The 12,389-nt window shown below is 45.6% G+C and overlaps 2 protein-coding genes across 3 annotated transcripts; both read left to right on the top strand.

The window, feature by feature from the left end:
- The first annotated feature begins 5,131 nt into the window (after positions 1-5,131).
- LOC128306345 (glutathione hydrolase 1 proenzyme-like) lies at positions 5,132-8,051 on the top strand. The gene is made up of 9 exons (XM_053043820.1): positions 5,132-5,201; positions 5,273-5,683; positions 5,758-5,958; positions 6,510-6,756; positions 6,825-6,969; positions 7,041-7,086; positions 7,156-7,396; positions 7,469-7,582; positions 7,647-8,051. The coding sequence occupies exons 1-9, from the start codon at positions 5,146-5,148 to the stop codon at positions 7,791-7,793; spliced, it is 1,608 nt and encodes a 535-aa protein (XP_052899780.1). The 5' UTR covers positions 5,132-5,145; the 3' UTR covers positions 7,794-8,051.
- A 2,546-nt stretch (positions 8,052-10,597) lies between these two features.
- On the top strand, positions 10,598-12,073 carry LOC128306346 (small ubiquitin-related modifier 3-like). 2 transcript variants are annotated; one of them, XM_053043821.1, is made up of 3 exons: positions 10,598-10,716; positions 11,310-11,438; positions 11,521-12,073. In XM_053043821.1, the coding sequence occupies exons 1-3, from the start codon at positions 10,699-10,701 to the stop codon at positions 11,656-11,658; spliced, it is 285 nt and encodes a 94-aa protein (XP_052899781.1). In that variant the 5' UTR covers positions 10,598-10,698; the 3' UTR covers positions 11,659-12,073. The 2 variants fall into 2 exon arrangements, with proteins under 2 accessions (XP_052899781.1, XP_052899782.1); XM_053043822.1 differs by having other exon boundaries at positions 10,699-10,720; positions 11,320-11,438.
- The last annotated feature ends 316 nt before the right edge of the window (positions 12,074-12,389 follow it).

Raw genomic sequence — 12,389 nt, 5'->3', positions numbered from 1 at the left:
CCTCTGCAGGAAACAAATACACCACTCAACACTTCATTACGCTCGATTGTCGTGCCGGGTGAAACGCTCGCTTATTAAACCTCAACCCTCTTGCCTGATGCGCTGATGCCGTGCCACAAATATTTACGAACCATTTCGCACAATACTCGACCAACGATTGCGTTCATGTGTGTGAAGAGCGGACATTAAAAAAGATCATCAAGAACTCTTCAAACACTCACACTTTGGGAGTGGCAAAAAAACAACATACATACACACACAGAACGATGTCAACAGGTTCATAGGCTGTGCTGGTCTAGTGGTGTGCCTTTTCATGTCTGGCAAGTTGTGAACATACGCTCTAGTTTGAAGGAGAACAAAAAAAACAATACCTTGTGCAGGGTTACTCGGCTAATGGAGGCGCACCGTCGCCCATGATGCATTTGATTCCTGCATTCTGTTTCCGTGTGCCGTAATGTTAAGCTACGCCGTAATGAGCATTGCTGGGCTGGAGAAAGTTGTAAAGCAATTTGCTTTTTTCCGCCTTACCTTCCATCGTTCGGTGGTTGAAGAAGAACCTTTGGAGAATGGGCTAGAAATTTAATCGGAAGCGTTACGAGCCAGACTTTTTCCGCATCTGCATTCCACCCTGGCGCTTGTGTCAATCTAGCCATAGTGCGCGCGGTGAAAGGACCACCACCACCGCAGGAAGTGTCTATTTTTAGCTTAGCCGCACACTCATCACATTCATCGTCGCCGCCGGAAGTGTTCGCCCGATGCACTTCCTCGCATCCCTTTTTGCACCGGTTTTGCTGGGATGAAGGTTGGGTTATATTTTTTTGTTTTTTTTTGTTTTACTTATCACCGGAAGAGTGCAGACGAGCGAAGGAGAGATATGATAGCACCACCATGTACCATGTAGCGGTGGTCTAATCAACTTTTGCACCGTACAACTGGTGCACCCCCGCTAACTGGTGCTGGTTGAATGTAATCAAAATTCGTTCGACGACCCACTAATGTAAAGAACCAACAGTAATATCCATCTCTCGATGCTTTTTTTCTGTTCTCGTCTAACTTTCAATGCCTTTTGATGGTGCACACCGCGTCATACGTTGGCTTTTTTCCGGTAAAGGATGGGCAAAAATATTGATAAACGACAAATGGCTGGCGTTCAGTTCTAGAGCCCATTTATAAATAACTCCACCCGCAAAAAATAGCGGATGTGGAGCAAACGGTAAAGCATACCCAGCCACGTAAGGTCAATTATGCACGCACCGGAAAGAGGGGGTATCGATAGCGTAAATAGACCGGCGAACAAACAAATGCACACGAACCCTGCCCGGCACACATTTACCGGCTGTATGCTAATTGCAAAAGGTGTACCGGAAGGGAACGTAATGGAATTTGTGAACGCTGACTGGTGACGCTTCATTACGTCTGTTAAGTGCTAAAGACAACTTGGAATTGATCATGGACGCGATTTCTCACCTTGACCACACTGTTTGAAGATCTTATTTACCCGTTCGATAATGGTGGCACGCTTGGTCTTGATCTCGTAGCATCATCGTGATCTCGTAGCATCATCATTATCTCTGCATCACAAACACGAGACGAATAAGTTGGCAAAGATGGTGTCTCCAAAGATGCAAAGATAGACGTTTCCAAAGATGGTGTCTGTGAAAGCTGTTGTACGAAAGAGCAACAGGAACAGGTTTTGATGGAAAAAAGTGTTACTATTGAAGAAATACTTGCTGGAATTAGTCACGAAAGTTGCAAGGGTTATAAGGGTTGTAAGGCAGGATCTCAGTATAAGGATACAAGTCAAGATCTCAGAAGTAGGTCCACCAGGTTGGAGATATTTTTTGTGCAAGTCCTGAGTTTTAGGCAATTACTATTTCTTTTCACCACAATGTATGGTGTGTAATATATTGTATATAACATTGTCGCTTGACTATAGACCTGATTGTTCTAGAATTGTACATCAGTAAACTTAAAAACTTGTGTCAGGTTCAGGCTCATCCAGGAGTGGGTAATTTGTCATATTTTTCCCAATTTATTTTTTGTTATATACTTCGACCTGCAAGTGCATCTCCGTGGCTAGACGTATGTTCAGTGACAGTTGCGTCTACATCCTTCGCGAGTACTTCGAAGGTCCCCCAAGAGAGAGTGCCTAGTCCTTTCATGTTTCTTTAGCTCGAAATGATGTTTCCTGCATCCCTCCTGCTTCTGGACACCTAGTCTATGCAGACGATCCAAAGACTTCACCAAATCGCTGGTCTCTTCAATCCTTATTAATGTTTGTTTCCTTCCTTTAATGTTTTTCATGAATTACAAATTAACTTTTATCAATCACTTGGAAACCATTATAGCGAAGATTTTTAAAGATCCTAATTCGTAGGCTTCAGAGAACTTGCATGTCTGACAGTATCTTATCGTTGTTTAGTACGTACTCCTATAGATTGTTTTCCGTTGCTTCCTGGGACTCAATTATGGTTCAATGCTCTTCATATAATGTTGGTCTAGAGCCGTTGAAGAACAGCTCGGAAAGTAGACGGGGCCGTGACCGGATTTTTTATTACACCAGGGCTGCTATTGAGCTTCACTGATGTGCCTTCACACCTTTCCCGGGACGCTATTCACTATCCTTCACCTGTCTTACGTTCTCGTACTTTACTCTCCAGCCCTGCGAGGCCTACTAGAAACTCCTCAAACAACCCATTTCTCGTCTGTCTTTAACGCTTCAACAACCTGTACCACCTATTCCACTATAGCATGTAACAATAGGCATCCTTGAGATGAGTTTGTGCAGTCAGTTACTTCCCGAAACGCCTAGATCACGCTTATCGCTTTAATAAAGTAGTCACAACAGTGCTCATTCTTTTGCAATCTCTCATTCTCCTCTCGTACTCATCCGTTCATGCGTAGACAAAATTCCCGAAATCTCAATGGACGACTTCTTATCATGGCATGTGTTCGATTCAGTTAGTCTAATACTGTAAGTGACCTCGACCGTAACCCAACACCTTCTGATATCTGGCGCCGTTACGATCGTTGTCCAGTTCAATCAACCGCCTTCTAAACAAGCGTCCGAGGTGGGACTAGATATACAGAAAAGACCTCACAATACACACCCAAAAACTCCAACCTTTTAGCCTTCCGGTTCCCCCCAAAGATCGCCCCCAAAAGAAGCGTATAAATTAGGTCATGAAAAGCTGACGGAAAAACGCCCATGTGAGGTCGGGTATTGTACAAAACAGCAACCACGCAACAGCCGAAAACAGCCACGGCAGAAATTGCTCTGGACATTGCGCGCAGAACGGTGATGCGACACCCGACGACAGCATAATATTACACAACCATCCTCCGAACACACGCCGAACGCCACACGACCGAAAATAACCCCAGAGACGTACTAAACCTGAAGAAGAGCGAAAACAAAATCAACACATAAAGGCGGTAAAAATACCATAACCCTCCCCCCGAAAAAAAAAAACAGGTCTCGGCCGAGCAGCGATAGAACAGCACGCAGACGGCAGGCCGGACACCACCGCACCACATCGCTATGTCCGACCGAGCACGTGGATGCGGGAGAAGGCGATAGACGAGTGATCACTGATTAGCGATCGCAAACACGAAACCTTTTTTGCCAAAACGGGCGCATGGAGCCGCAGATCGTCATCGTTTAGAGCCTGTTGCACAGCCACGGCAAACGGAGTTACCGCGCAGTTCAGTTAATAGCAGTTCCGCGGACTCCAATATCCTCTGGTAATACCTTCGAGCGCGCGCATCAATACGTGTGGTGGAGTGATCCAGTTCGGTGTATCTAGATAGTGTAGACCGTTGAAGTTGCAGTGGGAGCGCCCTGTATAGTAGCAACTCAAACGTCTTGAGGCTCCTTATTTTAAGTCGAAACGAAAAGTGAGCTCCAACCCTGCGAACCAACATCATGGTAACGCACTGCTGCTAGTGCGTCTCCTTCACCACTTCCTGTCCCGCACGCTGCAAAACGTGCCAACCGAGCAGGAGATGATCAACCGGTAATGTATTAGCCTCATCTAACTGTCAATGTGCCTGTACGAGCGAAACGAGAAACCGCAATCAAAGCGAAACCCCGTCCCCTTTCAACATCATCACGTGCCCAATCAATGTTCGCACCAATCGAATGGGAAGAAAAGCTCCGGCCACATCCGCCGCGATATATGTTAAAGCTTTACGCCACAGGGCATCGTCACAACCGCCATCAGGATCAATAAGCTTAAGTTCCTGCCAGCCAGTCCCTTCTTTTTTTGATCCGATTCTGAATACTCCAGAACTCTCATCCCCGTATCCGGTGGTACGGTATAGGGGTACCGTGTTAATCGTGTCCCTGTTACTCCATTTCTTCCATTCGAGGCCCTGGCTTCTTTCGTTCTCGCCTACTCTCCAATCATCAACTTTTCGGTGACATCTCGAGTCACTTCTTGCCACACCGCTTATTCCTCTGCACGCATTCCACCTCGTCGCTCACGTGTGTGGCGGTTATGTTTACCATCTCCGTAAACGTGTGTGAGTGTGGTTTCGGTTCCTATAGTATCCAAACGAAAATCGACCGGTTGGTGCATTAGTCGGGTGGGTAAAAATGTATCAATCCTCCTGCGTGCGAAGAGCATGCGCACGAACGAGCGCGTGTCGTGCAGGTGATTGAAGCACGATGAAGCAACGATAGATTGTCCGATTGTCTGCTCTGGAGTGTAGCAAGATGTGCTGTGGGTGATGTGTGTTGTGCGAACGCCGGACGTACAGGGAGTTCGCTGTCCGCTGGGTGAACCGCTCGACAGTGCCTTCCAGTCTAGTGCTGAAGATGTTCCGGTTCAATAAACGGTAGCGCACGATGCCGAATCTCCACTTGGACAATCGATGGTGCATATGTTAATTGACCGCACTGACGTTGTGGCACGTAATACAAACATTCTCGTGCCTCGTACCTTTCTTCACAGCCGTACAATAGTAGCATTCTTCCATGTGCCGCTCGTTGCGGTGCTACTGTACTGGTGCCGACCGTATCTGTACCAAGCTGGCGTCGGTTTGAAACAGACACCACCACATCATGGAACATCCGATGCACTGTTACCGCCGGATCCAGGCCACACGGATCTCTCGGTAAAGCTGTCCTACTCAACGCTTCACATGTACGAAACGGCGGCCATCTGCTCAGATTCGGACATCTGCAGTAACATTGGTCGGTAAGGTCATCACCCACTTCAGTTCCAACACCTACAGCGAACTGTACACTCTCCATTGTATATTCCTCTAGAGACCTGTTGAAACGGAATGGATCCGCAGTCGATGCCACTATCGGCACTATGTTCTGTGCCGGGCTTACCAACCTGCAGTCGATGGGCTTGGGCGGTGGGTTCGTGATGAACATCTACCGACGCCAGGAGCATCGAGCCTACACGCTGGATGCACGGGAAATTGCAGCCGGCCACGCAGTGGAAGATATGCATCTGCACGATCCAAGCACCACGAACGAAGGTCCACTGTCGGTCGCTGTACCCGGTGAGCTGAAGGGTTACTGGGAGGCCCATCAGCGATTTGGCCATCTGCCCTGGAGCGAGGTGTTACGTCCCACGCAGGAACTCTGTCGGCAGGGTATACCAATCTCCAAGCACATGCAGGATTCCCTATCGTTCAATTCCAAAGCACTCGCCGACGAACAGATCAGGTACGGGCTAGACTAAAGCTGCTTGTTATCCACCACCCTATCGTAATATCAACATGTTTATCCACCCAAAACAGGGAGCTATTTACGGATCCAGCAACCGGAAGGCGAAAGCTACAGGGGGATTTCATACGACCAACGAAGCTGTGCGACACACTCGATCAAATCGCGCTAGAGGGCGGTGACACGCTATATCAGGGTAACCTAGCGAACGACTTTGCCGCGGATCTTCACGATATGGGCAGCATCATCACGGTGGATGATTTACGGAGCTATAGGTAGGCCCAATAACGCTTACTCTCCGGTCTCCGGGGAAGAATAGGCTGTTGGTGAGGATTATGTTCGACATTAATGATGGATGTGCTTTGCTCAGGGATGGAATATTCTACAAGCAAAGCTACAACAGAATCAGTTGTAGTGTATTTGGCACTTGATCTCATATCTCTTAGCGGAGTAACGACTCGATCGATGGTTTCCGTTTTTTCAATAGTTTTTTAGCTCTGGATTTGTACAAAGAGCTCTCTTTAAGAGTTCTTAAAGAGATCTGCCACTAACTCATAATGGCTCTTCCTGATAGTCCCAAGGACTTCATTTAAAGATGACGCAGATACCTCGTCAATAGCCTATGCTATCGCTTAACTCTCGCTAGTCCGACAGCCTATTCCGTATTGTAGAATAGTGACGCTTGTGATCTTGAAGAAGTCATGTTTTGTATCTCTACAATTCTATGAAGTTATCTGACAGTTAGCAAGAAAGAAGTTCGGGCTCTATTATAGATGCTTGACAATCATATCCAAAGTGTCTTCAAAGAACGAATTTTGCTCTCCAGTGTGCGGTGGAATGAATCCATACCAATCGATCTGGGCGGGGACACGATGTACGTGGTGCCACCACCGGCAAGCGGTGTCTTGCTAGCATTCATCATGAACATCCTCAAAGGATATCACTTCCAGCCGGACGATGCAAGCAGCATCGAGGACACCATCCGTACGGTGCATCGCATCGTGGAGGCATTCAAATTTGCGTACGGCAAACGAACGGAAATTGGTGACCCTCGGTTCGTAGATGTCGCTGAGGTAGGTTTTCGCTGAGAAGTCGGATATGGAATGGGCTTATGTGCAGATATTACCTCTTCTATCCGCAGCTCACTGCAAATCTTACCTCAGTGGAGTACGCAGAAGTCATCAGAACGCGTATAGAAGACGCCATGACACGAACGGAACCGGCAGATTATGATGGATTCTTCTTTACGCCGAACAATGACGGAACCGCACACATATCAGTGCTAGGTAAATATGACTCCACTAACATCAGGTATCCGAACTAACTCACATACATCACGTTCAACAAACACCAATAGCACCATCCGGAGATGCAGTATCGGCGACCAGTTCGGTGAACTTTTAGTAAGCTTTTTGCCGGAATTAGCATGTGCGTGTACCTAGGCGCCCTCTAAACACGTCTTCATTTTGTAGCTTCGGGGCAGGCTTGATGGGGCAGCGTACCGGCATTATCGTCAACAGTGGCATGGATGATTTTTCGTCGCCCGGTTTGCGCAACTACTTTGGACTGCCCGGGTCAAAGGCAAACTTCATACGACCCCACAAGCGGGCACTTTCGTCCATGTCGCCCACGATCGTGACGGATCCGGCACACAACGTCAAGCTGGTAATTGGAGCAGCCGGTGGGACAAAAATTACCACGGCCGTCGCACTGGTATGTTGCAGATAGTGGCCAACCTTGATCTGCCTGTTGTACATTTAATCCGGGTTCGATTCCTCCTTGCAGACGATAATGCGCGTGCTTTGGTTTGGGTATGACATCAAGGAAGCGATCGATGCACCCCGATTTCATCATCAACTCATCCCGATGGCAATACAGTATGAGTACGGCAATCTGGATGTAAGCGCTACATCAGGACCACATTGTCTTTGAATATATCCTTAACCTATTTCACACCTTGCAGCTCATCGTGAAGGGATTGCAGAGCAAAGGACATCGAACGACACGTTACCGAGAGCGTGGCTCGATTATTTGTGCAATCGCCCAGAACGCATCCGGGGTGTATGCGAATGCTGACTACCGTAAAGGTGGTGACGTGGCAGGATTCTAACGACCGTCTCTCTTTTCCCCAACCTCTTGTTATCGATTGCTGTGAAAAACCCGAAAAAAATGCAATATGAAATCGAGAAGCTCTAGGTTAGCCATAGGAAAGACATCGCACTCGTTGCGAGTTAGCCTTAGCAACGCTGTAATACATAAGACATAACATCACGGGTTATAAGCATTCGTTAGTTTATAAAATAGCCAAAGCATTTAACAAATGAAAAACTTTATTCGTAAACAAATGAAAGACCTGCTCAGTGTCTATCTCTTGGTGCTAGATGAATAATGTTTTTAATATGCAGTTAGGTATAATTAACAATTGCTGGAAAAAATAGACAAAGGCAACAATGACAAAATCGAGATGAAATATTAATTTTCCTTTTCAAACATTAATTTTACTTTTCCCTTGGCAAACTTCTTCTTTTGTCAAACACCGATTGCCCGACGATTGCGATAACGACCGTCCCAAGATAGCAGAATTCCTTTACTACCTCGAGGTTGTCGCCGTCAACTGATACGCTCAGTGGAAGATCAATCCCCTTGGAGGCCCAGGGCGGAATTTTTAAAGGGGGCCTGTAATTTTGCTACGGCAATATCGGTGTTAGGGAGGTGTACTTCAAACATGATTTAACAACACCAGCAAACTCTCGGAAAGAAAGCTCCCTTGCGTACATCTCAGAGTTCTGTTGCGTAGCCCTGTAAACGGGCCTACTTGGATCGCCACTACTAACACCACTACTTGGATCACATTTTTTACGATTTACGTACATTTACGATTCCTGATTAGTCCAACGCCTTCTACGATTTTTCGCACAAGGTACAGTTTTCAATCGGTTTACTTTACGGTAACAATCAGAGAAATTTCTTAGAAACCTGTTTCGCTCATGTTGATGTTTTAGGCGATGAACAACACAATTGCTTTCAGATTTGCGAAACCAGGAAAGCATGTTTTTCAAGAGGTGACACCTGCAGTGTGGAATAAATTTGCCCATCACTTTAGCATTGCATACTACCAAATCCGTGAGAGCGATCGCTAGTGTAAGGAAGATGGATGAAACGGAAAGCATCCTTCATTTCGCTCAAACTTCCTGTCGGCTGGTACAAAATTCTATGCAAAGCGGAAGAGGTAACACCTAGTACAGCAATTTTGCTCGAAAATCGCCGAAAAGAATGCAATGTTTAAACACTAACTTTGCATACAAACCAGCTGTTTTCAGATTTCCGATATCAGGAGAGCATGTTTTTCAAGAGGTAACACCTGGTACCAGCCGAGTACCAGGATGTTGCCCAACACATGTTGCACAGCATCTGGCATGCAACATATGTCGCGCAACATATGTTGCGCAACATCTGGCATGCAACATCTTACATGCAACAATTTGAGATTGCAACTACCGGGAAGCGAGTGATTTGTGCTTTCTCGGCTGGTACCAGGTGTCACCTCTTGAAAAACATGCTCTCCTGGTATCGGAAATCTGAAAACAGCTGGTTGGTATGGAAAGTTAGTGTTTAAACATTGCATAACTTTAGGCGGGCAAAATTACCAGGTGCTACCTCTTCCGTGCATGCTCTCCTGGTACCATACATTTGGAAACTGATAGTTTTCGAAGAAATTTTTCACGATCAACGGGAAAGTTAATGTTTAAACATGCTCTCCTGGTATCGGAAATCTGAAAACAATTGTGTGCGCGGCCACGGTATAGTGGTTTTTCGCAGTTGACAAGCTGATTTTGTCACTTGACAAATTTGTTTGCATTTTGTCAACTCTCGTGGCCCTGCCCTAATGATGTTAATATCATCCGCGAAGCCAAGAAGTTGGATGGGGATGGAATGTCCATTTAACTATTTCTGTTGTTGATATTGTTCAATACGTACCAAAGGGCAGAACATTTGACATCCCATCGGTCAAATGGTTTGACCAAGGTGTATATATCCGAGTAAGGGGTTTTTGCGATACTATATTTTGCAATCATTCGATGCGTGTCAAAAACTCAGACTAAAGTGTGAGCGCCCGGCAGGTTGGTAATGTGACTGTTGTATTTATGAGTGCTCTCCTGGTTCATATTAATGCTAGCAATCCTGCTCAACAATTTAATCATACTGCAGAAGGTTCTATCAACCCGTATGTTCTGCCGCGGTACCGCGGAAAACGCGTATAACTTGTATGCCACTGCGCCGCGGTCGGCTGTCATTCTCCGCGGCAGACTGTCAAACAGGCGCGGAAACGCGACTTTGTTCAAGATGGACAACGCTGCGGAACAGTTCACAACCGCGGAGATTGACAGTCTGCCGCGGAGAAAGACAGCCTGCCGCGGAGATTTGGCAGCCGACCGCGGTGAAGTGGCATACAAGTTATACGCGTTTTCCGCGGTACCGCGGAAAACGCGGCCCATGTGGAGATGGCCTAACAAGTGTGGATGCAAAATCCCTCGCATAGCGTAACATGGTTCTATTTTATTGCAGAAACACAATATTTTTGTACAAAGACCATGGGAAAAAGTTTAATTCAGTGCTTAGATCAACGGCCAATGTTTAAAAAAAATTCCGTTGCAAAACAACTCGAATTTGCTAAATTCGAGCATATGTTACGGTACGGATTCGATATTTCGCTATTCTGTTTTTGTTACGCGTAACAAGTATAACATAACAAAATTTTGTTACGTATAACTGTTATGGTGCATAGTCTGGACGCTCCTTGACACTTAAATTTCTTTACGTCAGATTTTGCAGGTTGGGTACCTTCTGTTATGTATATTCATACCTTGGTTGAGTTGTCAAATATTTCACCGCTCAAACTTCATTCCAAATTGTGCATCTGGTGGCAGTGGACGCTTGTGCGGTCTGAAGTTCCTTGTGGAAGCAAAAAGTCTGTTTCGTTGTTAAGCGTAGCTCCGTTGTGTGTAGGAAAAAAGATGGCTGACGAAAAGAAGGTACGTACGAAAGATGGCAATAGGATTTAGCAAGTAGTTGTTAACATTGACTAACGGGGGGGAGAAATCGTTCAATCTTGGTTGATGTGTGCGGTCTCCTTCCGGCGTCATCGATGGCGCTTGTGACCATGATGGTGTCGGCTTTTTGGGACACACGCTCATTACCCTTCTTCCCTTCCCCTTCCCCTTCCCTCCGACGATGATTTCTGCAAAATGCCGGGCATTTTATTGCCTGCGATCGTACGGTAAGTCCGCCTGCCTCTAAACTGGTTATAATGGCACTTTTCTTGATGTGTGTGTAACTTTTTGATCTGTACATCTGCATCGAACAATGGTGAACAATTTTCCTAGCATCCCCTTCCTCTACATCCTGTTCACACTTCTCTACGCTCGATACTCTTATTCGATGGGTTGTTTCCGGGAATAGCCAAGGACGCTATGTTTGCGCATCGCCTAGAAATAAGCGATATTCACAATTTGTTCATAAATGCGAAGAAAGTAGAGCTGGTTGTTTACGTTTTACAAGTTACCTCTTTGTTTTATTCATTAGTCTCCTTGTTTTTCTTTTATCTCTTTTCTCAAAAACACGATAGGTTGCGAAAGGCTCTGAGACCGAACATATCAACCTGAAGGTACTGGGACAGGACAATGCGGTGGTACAGTTCAAAATTAAAAAGCACACACCACTTCGCAAGCTTATGAACGCCTACTGCGATCGTGCGGTAAGTCTGTTCGGTTAAGGAACATCTTTGCTTTGTGACTCATACATCGCAATTTTCTTTTTCTGTGTCTCGCTCTGGACAGGGTCTTTCGATGCAGGTAGTGCGCTTCCGATTCGACGGGCAACCAATCAACGAAAATGATACACCGACAACGCTGGACATGGAGGAAGGCGACACAATTGAAGTCTACCAGCAACAGACCGGCGGCGGCACGGCTTAAAATGTAACGTCCTAGCAGAAGGGGAGAGCGAGTGCGTTACTAGTTTTAAGCTTTTTTTACATTTAAATTTAACAAGTGGGTATTGGAGTGAGTTACTCATAATTTTTAATTTTGTTCATTTCCACGGCTTGGTCAACCGAGCTGCAAAGGAAACCAAAAGATTTATTTCTATAACATCACCCCCATTCTGGGCGAAACAAAATCTAAGTTTGGTAAATACTGACAACAGAAAGAGTAACGATATCAGAGCAGTTGTAATGTAATTTCGTAACTAACATCAGATTGCACGTATATAAGGCTGTACGCGTAGCCTGAGCCATTGGAAAACCTTGCATTTATTCAACTGATGGATCTGAACTTTACGAGAATGATGTTACATGGAAAATAAAGACAACTGAATTTATAAAGGACGAAACGGATGTGTTTTATTTTAAAAAGTCGTCAAAATAGTAGGAAAGGACGGTCCCAATATTGTTCAAAGAGGATAAAATAATTCAGGTTATCCTTGGGAAATAGGATCTATTTACATGAATTATGAATCTGATGGTTCCGGTGTTGTTACATAGTTTGTAAATTAAAGGGGAAACAATGTGTGACTTGTTTTGAGCATCAAACAATCCCCACGGCGCGTTATGATTTGTTCCCGGAACAAGCTTGGTTGATAGGACCGACTATACCGACTTTACCGACTGAGCTGTTGGACTGGTTCAGCATAGTTAATGTATAAATTT

This window comes from Anopheles moucheti, chromosome X, assembly GCF_943734755.1.
Source record: "Anopheles moucheti chromosome X, idAnoMoucSN_F20_07, whole genome shotgun sequence".
Taxonomy (NCBI): Eukaryota; Metazoa; Arthropoda; class Insecta; order Diptera; family Culicidae; genus Anopheles; species Anopheles moucheti.
Note: the sequence above shows the minus strand (reverse complement) of the source record. Positions and strands in the feature narration are given on the sequence as shown.